The sequence below is a fragment of the Vulpes lagopus genome, chromosome 8 (assembly GCF_018345385.1).
Source record: "Vulpes lagopus strain Blue_001 chromosome 8, ASM1834538v1, whole genome shotgun sequence".
Lineage (NCBI taxonomy): Eukaryota > Metazoa > Chordata > Mammalia > Carnivora > Canidae > Vulpes > Vulpes lagopus.
In genome coordinates this window covers 44,128,243-44,145,647 of record NC_054831.1, presented here as the reverse complement: position 1 = coordinate 44,145,647, position 17,405 = coordinate 44,128,243, and the positions used below count along the sequence as shown (strand labels likewise).

Below are 17,405 nucleotides of genomic sequence, written 5' to 3'. Positions count from 1 at the left end.
CATGCTCAGTTATGAATCCCAGTAGTATGGAAGGATGCCCATTGCAATCCAGAAAGCTTGAGGAGTAGTGTTGTGGTCTGTGTGTAGTATGTGAGTGGGAAGCAGGAAAGAGTAGAAGTCATATTTACAATCTTTAATGAAAAAAGCAGGACCTAAGGCTCCAGAACAGCTGCCTGTAGTGATGTGGTTTCAAACTTGGGGAAAAAATAATTTCTCCCCCAGCAGCTTTTCCTGCCCTTGTAGTTTTCCATGGTTTTTCATTAGGAACTATCAGACTCTTAAACTGACTCAGAATATTTAGGCCATGTGCTCATTGTTTTTATTTGGCAATGAGAAAGCCTGGGATCTGGATTAGCATCCGGGCATGACCCAAAAACAAAAGGGATGAGCTCTGTGTTGCGAAAAGCCCTTGGGTTTGGGATCTGCTTACTGACTCTGCCCTTCAATTACAGAGTCATACAGAAGAAATATGCCACCGGGAAGCCAGATCAAAAGGACCTCAGTGAGAACCTGGCCGCAGCTCAGGGGCTTGCCCACATGATCACAGAATGCAACAGACTGTTTGAGGTGAGCAAAAGGTTCCAGCAGCCTTCCTCACAGCTCTTGGAGCTACATAAGATGCTTGGAATGGTTGCTACATTTGTGGCTCATATGTATTCATTCCTGATTTTTTAAGGACAATAGTACACTCCGTAGCTCCGGTCTTTGCCTCTAAGAAATGTGAGGAGCTAGCTGTACAATTGAGGCTCTGCCGGTTAGACACCTGGGGTTGCTGTGATGGTGGTTTTCAAGAAAACGGTTACATTACCTTCCGTTGCCAGATTCAAGGCCAGCCTGCCAATTACGTTGCATTTGTTAACTTGGACTTGATGAAGTTCAACATCTGTGTGTGTGTGATATTGAGCAATCCCTGTCAACTAAGAATCAATGACAGCTCTGCGTATAGCTGCAGATATGTTCAAGAAGTAACTGGACTAGACTTCTGGCATACTTTTTGTGGTATAACTGGCATTTGTAAATGGGGAAAGTGTGCTAAAAAGGTAAAGGTATTTCTAAGTCATATTTGAGGTTTCCTTTAGGTCTGTGTGCTTAAAGTTTCCTCAGCCCACATTTTGCCAAACTGAATAAAAATACGTTTAAAGTAAAATAAAAGGGAAATGGAAAGACTAAAAGGGAAGTCATTGAAATGTTTTGAATAATAACTGTAGTCTCAGAAACGTATTTGTTTTTCCCGACTTTAGGAAATGCTCCCACCCCAGCCTTGCCGCCAATCTTGGGCAAACATCCCTGGCCCCATGGCACTAGGCCCACTGCCCATACTGTGGTTTTTGACAAAATTACTTTGCTTTCTTTAACTATCAGCCTCAGCTTTTCCTTAGCTCAGTATGTTGCTCTTTCGTGCATCTCTTGGTCCAGGTCCCTCAAGAGTTGGTAGCCCAGTCCCATAATTCCTATGTCGAGGCTGCGATCCATGCTCCAACTCTGGAAGACCTGGGGACCCAGCTGGAAGAGAGTGGGGCAACTTTCCATACGTACCTGGAGCATCTCGTCCAGGGCCTCCAGAAAGAAGCCAAGGAGAAGTTCAAAGGCTGGGTCACATGTTCCAGCACAGACAACACAGATCTTGCTTTCAAAAAGGTAATCTCAGGGTGGCTCAGTCGGTCAAGCGTCTGCCCTCATCTCAGGTCATGATTCCTGCGTCAAACTCCCTGGTGAGCGTATGCTCTTAAGTAAATAAAATCTCAAAAAGGTAATCTCAGGGGTTGGAAAAAATTACCCCCAAAGAGCCATGTGTAACAAGTAGGGATTTGTTTTGCTTTAAAAATGGCCATTCCAGGGGTGCCCTGGTGGCTCACTCAATTAAGTGTCCAACTCTTGATTTCGGCTCAGGTCATGATCTCAGGGTCATGTGATCATACTTCCCGATGGGCTCCATGCTAGGTGTGGAGCCTGCTTATTAGGATTCTCTCTCTCGGTCTGCCACTCCCCCACCACCTCTAAAAAAATATAAATAAGTAAAATAAATAAATGAAAATGGCCGCTCTGTCCATGGGATTTGGCACACACCTGAACAGGCCCAGGATCCACTCTGGAGATTGCCAAGCATTCCCTATTGCAGGGAATACTGACTCTGCCCTTCAATTACAGAGTCATACAGAAGAAATATGCCACCGGGCATATTTCTGATAGATCATCAGAGTGTGGACTGTGAAGCTAGGCTGCTGGATGCCAGTCATATCCCCATCTCTTAGCTGTGTGATGTTGGGCCAAGTCTCATGCCTCTCTGTGCCTGTTTTCTCATTTGCATAATGAACCTAATCCTAGCACTGTCAGAGGAGGATTATTTAAAAATCAAATGGGTTAGAATCTTTCCTGGCACACAGTACATACTGTATGTGTTGGTGGTTATTATTTGTATTATCACTATTATTTTTCTTCTAAGCTTAAAGATCAACATCTTAAAACTTTAAAACCTGAAGTGTCCAGGAATCCCTGGGTGGCTCAGTGGTTGAGCATCTGCCTTTGGCCCAGGGCGTGATCCTGGAGGCCTGAGATCGAGTCCCGCATCAGGCTCTCTGCATGGAGCCTGCTTCTCTCTCTGCTTATGTCTCTGCCTCTCTCTCTCTGTGTCTCTCATGAATAAATAAATAAAATCTTAAAAAAAAAAAAAAAAAAAAAAAACCTGAGGTGTCCAGAATCACTTGTTCAAGTTACACAATCGAAGATGTTTTCTGAATGTCCAGTGAAGAATGGTAGGTTCTGGCTGGAACTCATTGACCTCTTCAGCCTTTGGTGGTGTCTTTTCCTAAGGTGGGAGATGGGCATCCTCTGAAGCTGTGGAAGGCCTCCGTGGAGGTGGAAGCGCCCCCTTCCGTGGTTTTGAATCGTGTGCTGAGAGAGCGCCACCTGTGGGATGAGGATTTTGTGCAGTGGAAGGTTGTGGAAACCCTGGACAAGCACACAGAAATCTATCAGTATGTGTTGAACAGCATGGCCCCCCATCCTTCCAGAGACTTTGTGGTCCTCAGGTAAGCCTGACTGTAGGGTTTAAGATATTTTTCTTTTTCCCAAAAGCAGATTAAGATCTGCATATTTAAGCATTTCGCAGGGTTCTACCATCAAAGCTCAGCCTCCACTGGGGACGCTAAGCGAGCGCTCATTTCCCTGGTGAAAACTGACTTTGCTGTATTTATGCCTGACTTCGTGCTTCCTGCACCCACTTTACAGCTCTGCTGGGCTCTCTGATGGCTCCTTTCATTATGGAACATATGGCTTATTAGGCCACAAATATTGTTCTTTCCTCAGAAGAGTTGCTGTTTGTCCAGTTGCCCTTTCTGCCAAATTATGCAAATCAAGTCTGACTTTTCTCCTGATTTGGCCTTTCTCCCTCGGGAATGCAAGGCTTTGGTTTGTGTAGCTCTCAAGATAGAAGTGTGTGTAATTTCAGAATCCATCTGTATAACTTCAGATATTCACAACTCATTGCCATGTATGGAAAGCTTGGCCCAACTCCGAAGGTCCAATTCTGTAGAGACAGTCAGATGTTCGGCGAGATTTCAGGGCCTGACAAGGCCTGCGAGTCTGGTGTCTACTGTTGAAGTATTGCTTCTGATCGATGTATGGGTTGAGCTCTGGCTCCCTGCCCTCTGGGTTTGGAAGGGGGTGCTCAACCAATAATAGGAAGGATGCCCAGTACAGCTGTGCACATGGGCTGGTGAGTCAGCATTGAATGAGAAAGAACATGGACTGAGGATACCAAGAAACAAAATAAAATATAATTAAAACAATGTATTCTCTTTTTTTAATTGATAACTGATGGCAAACACTGTCTCTTCCCATAGATTAACAGTGTAAAAGGAATCACTAGTGAAATTGCTGAATGTACATTTCAAATAGTTTCTTTATGAAACTCGTTTTGATGGCAAACTACAGGTCACTTTTCACATGGGCCTTTGGAGTTGGTCCTTGGGACTCTGAATTTTAAGGGTCATTTTTCCCTAAATATGTGTGTTTATCTTAGCAACCTTGGGATCCTGGAGGAGAATGTGAGCAGGCTTAAGGGTGGCTTATTACCACAGTTATGGGAACATTTGTCATCTCATGGAATTCAAATTTCACATCTTCACTCTTATAAGCAGCAGATTAAATAGTTCTTCTGAGATGGCAGCCATGGGAATGGAGCCATGCCATAGAGAGGGCTGAGGGCCAGAGCCCATGCATGGAACCTCCCTCCTTCTGTCCACCCAGCAGTCCTGCCAGCCTATTTTTTAGTACAGGGCATTATTCCAGCTGCATGGGGAGGCTGTGGTCTGTGACTACAACAGACCGCAGTCCTGCTGTCTTGGGATTTACATTTTATCAGGAAGGGAGTGTCAATCAATAATAAGTAAGGGGATAATGTTACTTATATTAAGGGGGGGAGGATAAGTAAGATAGGACGGTGATTAAGGGGTTGAATTTTAAATACAGTGGTTAGGGCAGAGTCTCACAGCATTGATAGTTGATCTACAACTTAAAGAAGAAAGTGGGTGGATCATGAGGCTCATGGGGGAAGAACTCAACACTCAGGAAAATTAACCATGCACCAGACATGGTTCTGACAACAGGGATTCCTGTGGTTGTTATGATACAAGAAGGTAGAAAGTGACAAGGTGAGTAGGTCACAGAGCTGAAATGCTTCTCTACATAGGCTGGCAGTCCAATTAGGACTGCCACTTTTACTTCTTGCTTGATCTTCTTTAAATCCTCAGGAGTTTCTGGTGATAGTTAACTGAAGCTTTTCCCATTTTATCCCCACAAATCTGTACAACTCCCAATCTTTATCACTAATCATATCATCGCACATGAGGAGAATGGTCACACCCATGGAGAAGCTACTAGGCATTTGTATAGGGCTTGCTTCTTGTTCTTGTGGGGCACGTATAAGTTTCTCTTTCTGGTGTGGTAGGACAGGATGGACAAAGTTATAGATGACGTGGCCAAGCAAGGGATAGGATTTGTGATGTAAATAGCTGAGATTATGATAATGAAACCTATGTCCTATGATAGAAATGGTTGTACACAGATGTTCTCATGGTTCCTGACTTCTATCTACCACATTTTCCTGAGTGATAGCCCCCTCTCTGCTTGAATAGCTCCTGTCACAGGGAACTTACTGCTCCTCAGATTGCCTGTTTCATTTTTGGAGAGCACGTTTGAGTCAGATTGTCTCTATACTGAAGTGACACATGGCATCCCATCTCTGCCTGCTGGGGCCAAACCAACTGTGTTTTTTTTCATTCCACTCAGGAGCCACTCAGGTATTTGAAAACAATTAGCAGTCCACATGTGTCTAGTTTGCTTCAGGCTGGGCACCACCAGCTCATTGTTTTCCTTTAAGACTGAGTTGAGCATCACCTCCTCCAGGAAGCCTTCTCCTGTGTGCCTTCCCTTCCCTTCCCTTCCACAGGATTGCAGAGCACTGTGTGCACAGCCACAGTACTGTGCTTACCTTGGTGTTTTAGAGGTCTCTTTGTATGCCTGTTTCTCTCCCTTGGTTGTGTACCTTCGTGTGGATACTCATGTACCCGGTAGGTGTTTGCTGAATGAATTGAATGTGCAAGGCCTAGTTCTAAACCTGTAAGGCCAACCCTTCAGTAATGGCCAGGAACCTCTGAAGCCTCAGTTTGGGGTTCCAGAAGCAGATTAGAAGTGTCAAGACCAGTTCTGGCCCCTAGGTCAGAGGGCTGAGACCCTTGCTTTGAATTGCAGTGTAAAAATTTTACACACCCTTATGGAAGCCATTGGTTTCATCTAAGGTCTGGGATTTGAGCAGGAAAACACAGCTCAATGCCATGCCCAGGGTTTTCTTTCTCTCTTGGCCTTAATTTTGATGTGCCGGTTGTTGTGTGACAGGACCTGGAAGACCGATTTGCCCAAAGGAATGTGTACCCTGGTGTCCCTCTCTGTGGAGCACGAGGAAGCCCAGCTCATGGGCGGCGTGCGGGCCGTGGTGATGGATTCCCAGTACTTGATAGAACCGTGTGGCTCTGGCAAGTCGAGACTGACCCACATCTGCAGGATAGACCTGAAGTAAGTGTGCCCTCCCCAGGGTGGCAGGCACGCTGTCTGAGCCTCAGCTCCAGTGGTGGGATCGCCAGGGCCCTGTTTGTCATCCCGATTTCTTATTTCACTCTACTTTGTTTTTACAGTGCCGTTAGCATGCCTTCATAGGTGATTACAGATCCTTTTCTCTGTTTTCCTTTTCCTCATCTTTCCTAAAACTCTGACCTGCTCCTGTGACCCTTGGCTTTTCTTTCTTTTCCATGCTGCTCCTGCTTACCTATATGTGCCTCCTGCGCAGAGCAAACACACACGCATGGTGGCTGCTCAGTAAAGGCGAGTCCCGTTCTCTTGTGCTGCTGTTATGCCAGCTCTCTCTTTGCTGTCCTCTCCTCTTACCCTGCTTTGAGAAGAAGCTAGCTTAAATCCAACCCCATCAGAATGTCTAGCTGGCTCAGTGGTTGAGTGTCTGCCTTCAGCCCAGGGCGTGATCCTGGAGACCCGGAATCGAGTCCCATGTTGGGCTCCCTGCCTGGAGCTTGCTTCTCTCTCTGCCTGTGTCTCTGGCTGTCTCTCTGGGTCTCTCATGAATAAATAAATAAAATCTTAAGAAAAAAAAAAAATCCAACCCCATCAAGGCAGTCATGACGCTGAACAAGTTCCGGTCTGGGTACCATATAAACAGAATGTTCTCAGTGAATTCCAGAACTCAGTCTGAATCTTCCCTGAGGAGATGGTGTCATTGTAAAGCATCCAATGAACACTGAAAAGATGGACTGAATACTTGGCCAAAGAGGCATATTCAAGGCACCTGATGACAGAATGAGGTTCTCAGATCCTCCAGGGGTCAGCCCTGAATTGTAGGCGAGTGCACTAATGGGCAGGGCACAGGACAGCATGCTCTGTCGTGATTAAGTGCTGAGATTTGGAAAAAAGTTTTCCCACTTTCTTTCTGATTTTTGTCTCCACAGAGGTCACTCTCCAGAGTGGTACAGTAAAGGCTTTGGACATCTGTGTGCAGCGGAAGTTGCCAGGATTAGAAACTCTTTTCAGCCCCTCATTGCTGAGGGTCCAGAGACTAAAATCTGAGTTTTCCCCAGTGTGACATCAAACTCAGGGAAGAGGAAGTGAACGGAAACACTTGTGAGAGAGAGTGTGCTCATGAGAAAGCAAGAGAGAGAGAGACTGAGTGACATGGTTAATGCTTAAAAATGGAAACACTGAGAAGTTGGAATGTTGAAGATGCAGGAATTTCTGAGAACTTTCTTAGCCTTCCTGGAGATGGCTACATCCCTACTAATATAATATTTTTAAAAATCAGAAAACATTTATCTATGTTACTTAAAATTAAATGGATTATTCCTTGTGCATTGCCGAATTTGCTATTTAAAGGCTTCTAAGAAGCATACTCTTAACTGTAAATAAATGTATTTATAGCCTATGTACATATGTGTGTATATCTCTATCCTTGCTGTATATATGTACAGTATCAATTTTATATATAATTGCATCTTTCAAAAAGGAATGCATCTGACTCAGTGAGTCCTTTCCTCACTTTTGTGGTTCTTTCCAAGTTGCTCTCCCATCTCCCTACGACCATCCTGTAAGCTGAGCAGAAGCTGCTGCTAACACCAAGGTGTAAAAACGTAATCTGTCAGTCTGCCCTGCTGTCTAACCAAAGATTAGCTAACCAAAGGAAAACAACAGTACAAGGTTCTTATTTGTTGTCAGTTTGTGCGTGTGACTCAAAAACTGAGCTTAGGGTGTTGGATAGAGCCAGGAAAATAATTTGTACTCCTCTTAAAAGCAAAGAAGTGGGGAAGAAGTTGTGACCAAGTGGAAGGCTAGGTTACCAGTTGCCAGTGGACCCAGCCAGGTGCAGTTTCAATGAAATGTCAGATGCCCACAGGCCACTGGAGTCAGCATAAGTAACTGAAAGAAACTTTTCCCTGCTGGTTAGAGCCAAATAGGATAGCCTTTATATATTCACAGCCAAAGGGAGGCTCTGTGTCTTATCAAGTTTTCATAGATAACATTTCATCATGTTCTTAAATGTCATTCTCTGACCAGTGGCCTACTTGGTCACAGTTAATTGGTATTTTCTTACCAATATATTGCACTGAACTTAACTCTGGACACCAGACAAGGGGAGGTGATGGTCATTTGAGAGTCCTGGACCATTACAGTTTCAGGGAATTCTTATTTTGTTACATATGATGCTCTAAAGATAGAATTCATTAAAGTTTTGCGATTTGAAAGACAGGGTTTTAAACTAATGGTAAAACCAAAACTATGCTCTGCAATTAGTTTTAGAAAATATAAACAGGTTTCTTAATTTCATATTTCTTCATTAGCCAGTCAAGCTTACCTAGATGTTTGACCCAACCTTATTTATTATTGTAGAGACTAAGCAGATCGACTCTCCTTAACCAATTGCTAATGTATTTTAGTTGTGGAGTGGGTTTTATTGTAATTCAACAATTAAAGAGAGGAAGATAAATTATTATGTTTGGCTTCAGGGAGAGATTTTCTTTGGTAATCCATGAGAGATTGGTATCATAATTTAGCAACTCGTGTGGGAGGAAAAAAAACTTAAATGAGTGTTTTCCCCTTTCTTGTATTGTATGCACTTATGTTATTATGTAATGTTTTTTCCTATATGCAATGTGCAATTCTTTTATTGAGAGAAATAAAAATGCTATGTATGAGTTCTATATGGTGCAAAGGAAATCATACCATTTGTTTATGACCCAGGAATTTTTTATTTCCTTGCCTACACAAGAAGGTGCCAGCAAATCCATAATTTTCAATTTAGGCAGTGCTCTGTGAACAAAACAAATTCACTTATGCCATGCATCTTAGGTTTAACCATATATGCTGGATTACTTTCATATGCATAGACAAGATTAACAAAGTCTAGTTTAACACCGGTCCAGAGATAGAATCCTAGGTGTTTGGAAAATGTGATAGACACACAAAGATGAATCGTATCACCGAGTTTAGCGTGCACACAATCACCTGGAGGCCTTGTTCAAATGCAGACTCTGATTCAGGCAGTCTGGAATGAGAGTCTACATTTCTAACAAGTCTCAGGGACGCCCATGCTGCTGGCCCAAAGGCCACACTCTGGAAAGCGAGAGGATACGAAAAACTAATATGATTGTGTTTCTGACTCCTCCTCACTTCGAATTATCTGACTGACTTTTCTTTTTTTACACACATACTAATCACATCACCACCACATAACACAGTGCGTCAAAAAAAAACAAAACAAAACAAAAAAAACAAAAAAAAGGAAAAAGGAGGGAAAAGGTGCATCAAGCTTGTTTGTCAAGTACCACAGTGTTTTACTCATGGTTATCTTGCCAATGGAAATAAAATATGATATTGCATTTAAATATTATATTTATACCTCATGTATATTTTTACCTCAATTGTTGGTATCAGTCATCAATTGTAAATAAATAATTGCCAAGACAAATACATTTATATACATTAAATATTTCCTATTTTCTATAAAATATATGTTGATTTTCATGCTTCATCCTGTAGGTTGAAAACCTGTATTCAGTATCTCTCCCAAATACAAGGAGGTTGTTAACATTCACTAACAGTCTGGGTTTCTTAAAATGTGTCAAAGGCATTAGAGTGATGGGAAGGGCTGATTCTTTACATTTCACTGTGCTTAAATCTGGAAGTCATCAAAAACACATTTATGGTAATTTTTATCAAAGATTCCGTAAACTCTAGCTACATTTCATTTTAACTGAGAAGACCAGAAATTGAGATGTGATGAGGTGACTTCTGGCTGCACCAGTAGCCCACATCTGGCTCTAAGCCTCTTGGCCTCATTCTGTTTGTTCTCTGCTTTACTTCTAAAAGATAACAAAAGTAGCTCCTAATCAAGTACGCAGGAGCTCCCTAGCATTCTCAACTACAGGCTCCAAAAGCCACAGCAGCCCAAAAGACCATATGCCCCCATAAAAATGTTCCAAACTCTGCCCTCTGTGCATCTCCCTCAGGCCTTCCTCTTTCCCTTGAAAGTTTTGCCTTTCATAGGCAAAGGAGGAATTTCAGTTGCCCCTTTCTTCTACTTCAAAGAAGAGAACATAGTGGTCATTCTAGCAGCCCCTGGCTACAATGTCCTGAGACCCTTAGGCCATATGAATTCAAACTTGATTGCAAGTATACTTGAAATTCTTAGGTATGACATATTCTACTTCTGTCTTTTGATATTTAGCTGCAGAAAAAAAACTGGTCATATGTCTTCTTCTTCTCAGGATGATAGGGTAGAGGGATAAAATAGACCCCAGCAAAGGGGAGTGTCACACACTGACCCAAAAGCAAAATCAGTCCAGGCTGACTGCATAAGGAATTAAGAAAGAAAGACTTGAATTTACATCACTGTCAAGCCACAGAATTTGAACAACTGGCAACATGCAATGCTAGGCATGCCTAGGCAGGCCACATGCTTGGTAGACTGAATGTTTACTTCCATTCTAGCAGTCGCACCTAACAGGCTAGCCAAATGCCTCTTAACCCACATCCTCCTTGTGCAGAGATGAGGCTCAAAATCCCAAATAATGCTGTCCCTTTGAGGCAAAACCTCCTGCATAGTTTGTTCATGCAGAGCACTCCATTGGACACTGAAGGAGAGATGGGACACTGGGCAGGCAGAGGTGTGGATAGTGATAAGCAGCAGTCCATTCTTGTCACCAGTTAGCAAGGACTGAACCACTGCTCCCAGCAGAAATATAAGGATAGGTTCCAATGAGCCTCTACTCACATTTTTGTCAACCAATCAGCATATAACCATGTTCTAGGTGCACTTCTGTTTAATAGAAATTTCTTACAGCTAATTATTTACCCACAGTATTTCTTTATAGTAAAGCAACAACCGTCAAGAAAGGCTTAATATTTTCTGGAACCCAAGTAATCTGTCTATAAATTTCTTTGGCTTTCAGCCTCACAGCCTTTTTAAATTATTATTATCTTTTTTATGGGCCATCATCTTATGAATCCACAAATTTAGGGCTTTCTATCTTGTCCACAGCTTTGTCATGCATTATCAGTGTTACTTTCCAGAGTAGCCTGACTTACAGATCAGTGTATTGCCTCTTCCTTTTTCTAAATGTACCGTACTGTCAATTCATTAACATTGAACTCACAGCACTAAAACTGGCGCGAAGCTTATCTAACACATATATTTCCTCTGTAAGGCATATTCCAGCCTTCTTACATTCAAGAATTCAAGACAACACTCAGGACTGTACCTGGGGCCATTTTTAAACTACAAAATCATAGACAAAAAGCACAAAAATGGAAAAAATTTGGTACTAAATACATCATGAAAAGGATACTTTTTTATGGTATGAGAACTTAAACAGGAAGGCAGAGGCCACATTTGCTTGATATCAGCTGGGAATGTGCATGAACATTGGTGATTCCAATTTTGTGCCATTTTGCACATATCCAAGAATGACCTCGAAAGAACAGTGAGTATTGACTTGGAGATTACAAAGAAACCTAGAAAGTAGGCAAATTGGCAAATATAGAATCTGCAGGTAATGAGGATGAATATGTATACACAATACCCCGTAGTAAGTTACCGTGAAGTCCATGAAGCCCAGAGGCGGTGGTGACTCCCGGGGACTTTGGAAGAGTGACAGAGAGACAAGCACATGGAAAACCTGCGATGTAAAGGGAAAGGATGGGCTTGGGCATTAGATAGAGGTTGGGTGTGGCTAAAACAGAGGGTCAGAGGGTACAGAGGATAGCAGTGAATGGAGAAGGAGGTAAAGCTGAATGGTCACAAGCCAGGAATTTTTTTTTTTTAAGATTTTATTTAAAATCTTAAAATTTTAAATTTCTCCCTGCTGGGAGCCCGATACAGACTGGATCCTAGGACCTCAGGATCTCGAGCTGAAGGCAGGTGCTCAACCACTGAGCCACCCAGGGCGTCCCATAGCCAGGAATTTTTAAGCTGCAGCAGGGACTTTGGACTCTCTATTGAACCAATCGAGAAGTGACTTCACATTTGTTTTGATGGCAGAGACTTAAAATGGGCTAAAAGAGAATTGATGTATTCCTGTATGCAGGACCAGGGGTGTGAAGACACCCCCATCTTTGCCTTTTCCTCTCTTCGGTTTCTACATAGACAGAAATAAACAAAGTGACTGATACCACTGGCCCTTCTGAACTGATACTAATCCATAATCACTTGCCTTTCCGTTCATTCTAGGATATATAGCTTTCCCCTATTTCCTATTAAATGGGGAGTACTTATATAAATTTAGTATTCATCTGAAAATCCCAGGAAAGACACTTTCAAACCAATATGCCAAGATCAGTCCAGATCAGTCTGGGTGCTCTAGGATCTGAAGATGCCAATTGCTGGTATGATGAGCTTACTGGTGAGATCTCCAAGGACAAACTCTGAATCAGCAGGAAAAGTTGGCCTGGTGGGCTGATTTCTGTCTCTCTCAATTATGATGTCCGTTGCCTATCGGGGTTGGGGGGTAGGCTGGTTCTGGTGATGAAACAGTGCTGACCCTGGAGCACTTGCTCACTGAGAGAAGACATCTCTAATCTGTAGAAGTGGCACTTAAGCTGTCATTTTGCCTCTTCCTTCAACTCCAATATGGCCAAGACGTGGACCTAAGACCCGTCCCATGAGCCAGATTGGAATCTGTTCTTTTCTGCTTAGACCAGGACCCCAAGTATGCTAAGGGGGGCAGCTTCTGGAAGATAGCAGCCATTAGAATGACTAACAGCTGAGATGAGGACACACTGGAGTGATGAAGGGTAGAATGATGGTGGGAAATCCAAGCAGAAGGCTGTTATCACATTCCAGGTGGGAAATATTTGCGGAGAAAGAAGTGGAGAGATTTTTAAAGATACTGCTGAGCTGGAATTAATAAGATCTATGTATCAGCTGGTTGTGGAAGGGTGGGGAAACGGAAGCAGCTGAAGAGGACTCCGAGTTACGAGGTTAGAAAAACTTGCATGTGGTGAGTCCTTTAACTGACATAAGGAGAAAGAAAAGGAAGAACAGGTTTCAGATGGGAGCAAGGCAGGGAGGGAACCCTGTTGGAAAGGTTGGTCAGTCAGGCTCTGATGACAGAGTGCTTGCAATGGCTGGGAACCATCCAGACAGACGTCCCCAGCAGCCAGTTGGACACACAGGTGTGTAACACAAGAGAGTGCCCAGTGCCCAAGCTACAGCTGCGTTCCTTAGGCCACTTTGGTTTTGTCATTCCTGCCTCTTCTGACCATGCACTTAATGGCCCAGTAATACGGAAGCACTGTTTCTCATCTCTGTGACTTTGACCTTGTCTCCGTCTTGTTGGTCATGTGATAGCCTATTTATTCCTCAAAGCCAGATTCGGGCATGGACTTTCCTGACCATCCCTCTCAAATCCACCTATTTCTTTCTATATTTCTCTTACTGCATGAATCACATTGCAGTTCATTATGTAGCAATAAATCTGACTTTCCCACTAGATGATAAGTTCTTGCGGTGCGTACCATGTCTTGCCTACCTTTGAAACTCCAGATCTTAAACTTTCTGCCACATCATTCCATAAATACTGTTAAAATGAAGGGAGCATATAAAACCTGGACCTTAGGATGACAGAAGCCATAGATGTGGAAGCCATAACCTAGGGACACTGTGTAAAGTATTGCAAAGCTAATGAAATAACTTTTTGTGATTATTTTGTGCTTTGACTACTTCACCTCTCAGAGAGTACAAAGCACAGAGAATTCATTGGTCTCCCAAGAAGTTAAATGTGGCTGTTTCTGACATTAGCAAATGTTAACCACCTGCTTACAGCAAATAAAGCAGATTAGATGATTCATTCAGTCAATATGTATGGAGCCCTGTTACATGTCAGACACTGTTCTAGGCTTTAAGTAAATAAAACAATGAATAAAATCAGTGAACAAAAAAGACAAAAATCTCTATCCTTGTGGAGCTTATGGTCTAGTGGGAAAAATAGTCAAGGAACAAGACAAATAATTGGCCAGGTAAGCTTTACAGAGAAAAATAAAACCAGAGGCAGTAGATAGATCAGCCCGTCAAGAAAAACCTTACTGAGGGCTGGGCGGAGCACTGCTCCAAGTGATACCCTATTTTTCTCTCTAGCTCTACTAGAGTTTCTAAAATTACAGTGGTGGGAATGACCAATTAATTAATCGATTTGCAGAGACCTGTTCCCTTTGAAGAAAAAGAAGCACAGCAACACTACGCACATGAATCCCCTGATACATAATGGCTGCATCTTCCAAGCCAGTCAGAAAGTGGGGCGAGGGGCACCTGGGTGGCTCAGGGGTTGAGTGTCTGCCTTCTGCTCAGGTCGTGATCCTGGGGTCCTGAGACCAAGTCCTGCATCTCCCATGGGGAGCCTGCTTCTCCCTCTGCCTGTGTCTCTGTCTCTCTCTCTGGGTCTCTCATGACTAAATAAATAAAATCTTAAAAAAAAAAAATGAGGTGAGCCAGGATGCACGGATGTTAGAAATCTGTATTTCCCAGACAGTAACATTTTCTTCTTATGCCTAAATGATCAGCATAAGAAGGTCTTATGAGGGTCTTAGAGAAGAGGGGGGCAGGGTCCCCCACTGTTCTGGTTTCCAGATATTAGCATGTCTCAAAGGTACCAGGCACTTCAAGGAGTTCTGGCGACCAGGTCTCTGGTGTGCTCAGGAGTAGGCTCCCCTTCTTCAGTTTTGACGTCCTCATCACACCCCACACATCAGCCACACCTGCTGACAATGACCTCAGGAGCTTACTGTTGGGCTCCATACATTTCCTTTCTGCTGTCGTCACGCTGACCTTCAAGGGTCCTCAGAGGGTGGGAGGGAGACCCGGCTCTCCCCTTTTACCTCTGTAAGGAGCCGCCCCAGATCCCCAGATCCCCACAGCACACCTGGCTGACACCTGGTTGCACACCGCTCTGGCCACCTCCCTTGCATCTGTCATCCCACCTGCTGCAGAGCTGATTGACAGTTTACTATGAATGAGTTTCAGACAAAGCTACTCCATGATAGGTTTGCATAATTAAGCCTTTTCTCTCTTTATTGGGGATCAGAGGGCATGTGGGTTTCAGGCATCAACAGGTCCGTATGAGCTATTTTTGGAATTAGGAAGAGCCCAAAATTACACTACCATGTAAAACCCTGAATCTGAAAGGCAACCTGATTTGGTTGTTCCAGGATGACTGGGGTACACAGGAGGATAGTTCCCCTGCCTGACCCCTACTTCTCTGGGAGGCTGGGGTGCTGCACCTTCCCAGGACTTCAGGGTGTGGGGGAGCTTGTCTTGAATTCAGAAGGGCTCTTCATGGCAGCCTCCTCCTACCTGACCCTTCCCTCACCTTGTCCCTCTCCCCTTTCACCACTCAAAAGCTCTCTAAATCTATTGTTTCTCCTCTGAAAATCCCCAGTGCCTTTGGTTTCAAGCCTCTCAGGCATTTTCTGAAGAACTCTCCACGACGGTACATAGTGTCCATGTGGTCTGTAAGGCACAACTTGGTCAGGAATTTATGCCCAAAGAGAACCCAAAAGAATGCCCACGTCATGTGTTAGAGGTGGCAGACAAGGAGAAAAGCCTTTCCCAGAGCTGGTGGGGCGACAGGAGGTGGGATATATTCCCAGCAGACCAGAGTTGATGACATCACACAAGGAAGTGCCAAACCGGGGAGCACTGCACAAAATAATCAGATGGCTGGATTTGGGAGTATTCATTGGTTCTCCTCATGATTCTTCAGTGTCTCTGCTGTTCCTCATCTTGTGGGGGAAAATAAAAAGGAAACCGGTATTACTGTCGATTCTATTTGAGCCACAGATAGAGTATGCTGTCTACCATGGAGATGGGCAGTTCAAATTTTTTGGAAAAATCCAACTTTCCAATCATCTGAAATTAAATATGCTCTCAGAAGAGCAGCCACTGGGGATGACACCATCCATCACTGGGATCTGCTGGAGCCTCCCTCTGGACACCAAGCAAAAGGAACACATACCCAGAGCAGTGCTTCTATTCTAGGAAGTGCAAGAAACAGAATGTTCAACTCAAAAGCAACTTGCAAGTGGCAGAGGAGAGTACATTTCTTCGTAGCTTTCTATCAGTTTGCAGTGGGTCCAGTACAAAGCTGATGGCATATGTACAAAGCATGAAAAATATCAGCTGGCTCAATGGGAACATCAAACCAGAGGTGCAGCATTTCATACAAATGCAACAGTTGTCTGACTACATTACTCACTTTTCAGAAGGTGGTGTGCCCTCCAAGTCTTCTCCAGAAACCCCAAAATTCCCATTTAACAGAGCCCCACTCTCCTTTGTCCTGATGCGTATATTACCTTTCAGGGTTCAGATTATTGCACAGCAGGCATTGAGCAGGATTCTTTTGCATGAAATGAAGGAATTTTAAACAACTGTACACAGCAACAGCTGTTGCTTTATGGAACAGAATAAGGATGAGAGGGGCAGTTTTTCCCTGAGAAGACAGACAAACACTTTGTGCTCAAGGATTTGGGCATGTAAAACAAATAGCTCCTCATGTTCCCACATTCCGGTGTCAAAATGTTATGCAGAGACTGGAAATACGGTGTTCAAGGTGACATCATGAGTGGTACAAATCAAGAAGAAAGTCTCCCAGCGACAGTGAAGTCCCAGTACAGCATTAAGACCACTGCACGGTGAGGGGAATCAAGCCCATAAGAGGAATCCAAGGCTAAAGAGCACTTGTACCCTCCGTGACAAAAATAAAATCCCACCAAGCAGCAAGCAGGCATGGCAATTCTCCAGAGCATTCTCCAGGTGGAGTTGTGAAACCTGTTGGTGGGGCACAGGTTCAGAAGTACAAACAGAAGTTCAGACACAGAAGTACAAACAGCAGGGGAACTTCTCCATCTTCCTGCCTCAGATCATTACGGATTACACAAGGAAAAAGTGAGAAGCCCACAACAGCTGTATGCATTGAGGTGTTGCTGTATGCCAACGAATCTTCATACACGTTCACATGTATTTACAGATATATGTGGGATTTACATATCGAGCCTCCTTACAATAATCCAATAAAATAGATACTATTATTTCTACTTTTAAAAAGAGCAAATTGAAGGACAGAGAGGACAAGTGACTTTCCTGACAATCACCCAGCCGGGACTGGGTTTCAAAATCCAGGCAATCTGATCTTTGCTCTGCTGCTTCCCCTCATGAGAAGGAGGGTTCCTCTTTAATGGAGAGGATCAAGTCAGCAGTCGCTATGGAAGTCAGGAAGCTATGCTGGTGTAGCGAGCAAGCTGGAGTCACTCATGTCAAGGAGTGTCCAGCAATGACGCCAGCAGCTAGGGCAGTGAGCTAA

At 43.6% G+C, this 17,405-nt stretch overlaps 1 protein-coding gene across 10 annotated transcripts in view; it reads left to right on the top strand.

The window, feature by feature from the left end:
• Window positions 1–9,445, top strand: part of STARD13 (StAR related lipid transfer domain containing 13) — a 404,789-nt gene extending 395,344 nt beyond the window's left edge. For all 10 annotated transcript variants that reach the window (XM_041766443.1, XM_041766442.1, XM_041766440.1 and 7 more), the window contains 5 exons: window positions 453–567; window positions 1,417–1,638; window positions 2,812–3,029; window positions 5,896–6,072; window positions 7,014–9,445. In XM_041766443.1, coding sequence (XP_041622377.1) covers window positions 453–567; window positions 1,417–1,638; window positions 2,812–3,029; window positions 5,896–6,072; window positions 7,014–7,131 — 850 coding nt within the window. In that variant the 3' untranslated portion in view covers window positions 7,132–9,445. The remainder of the gene's footprint in view (window positions 1–452; window positions 568–1,416; window positions 1,639–2,811; window positions 3,030–5,895; window positions 6,073–7,013) is intronic.
• Window positions 9,446–17,405: the final 7,960 nt, after the last annotated feature.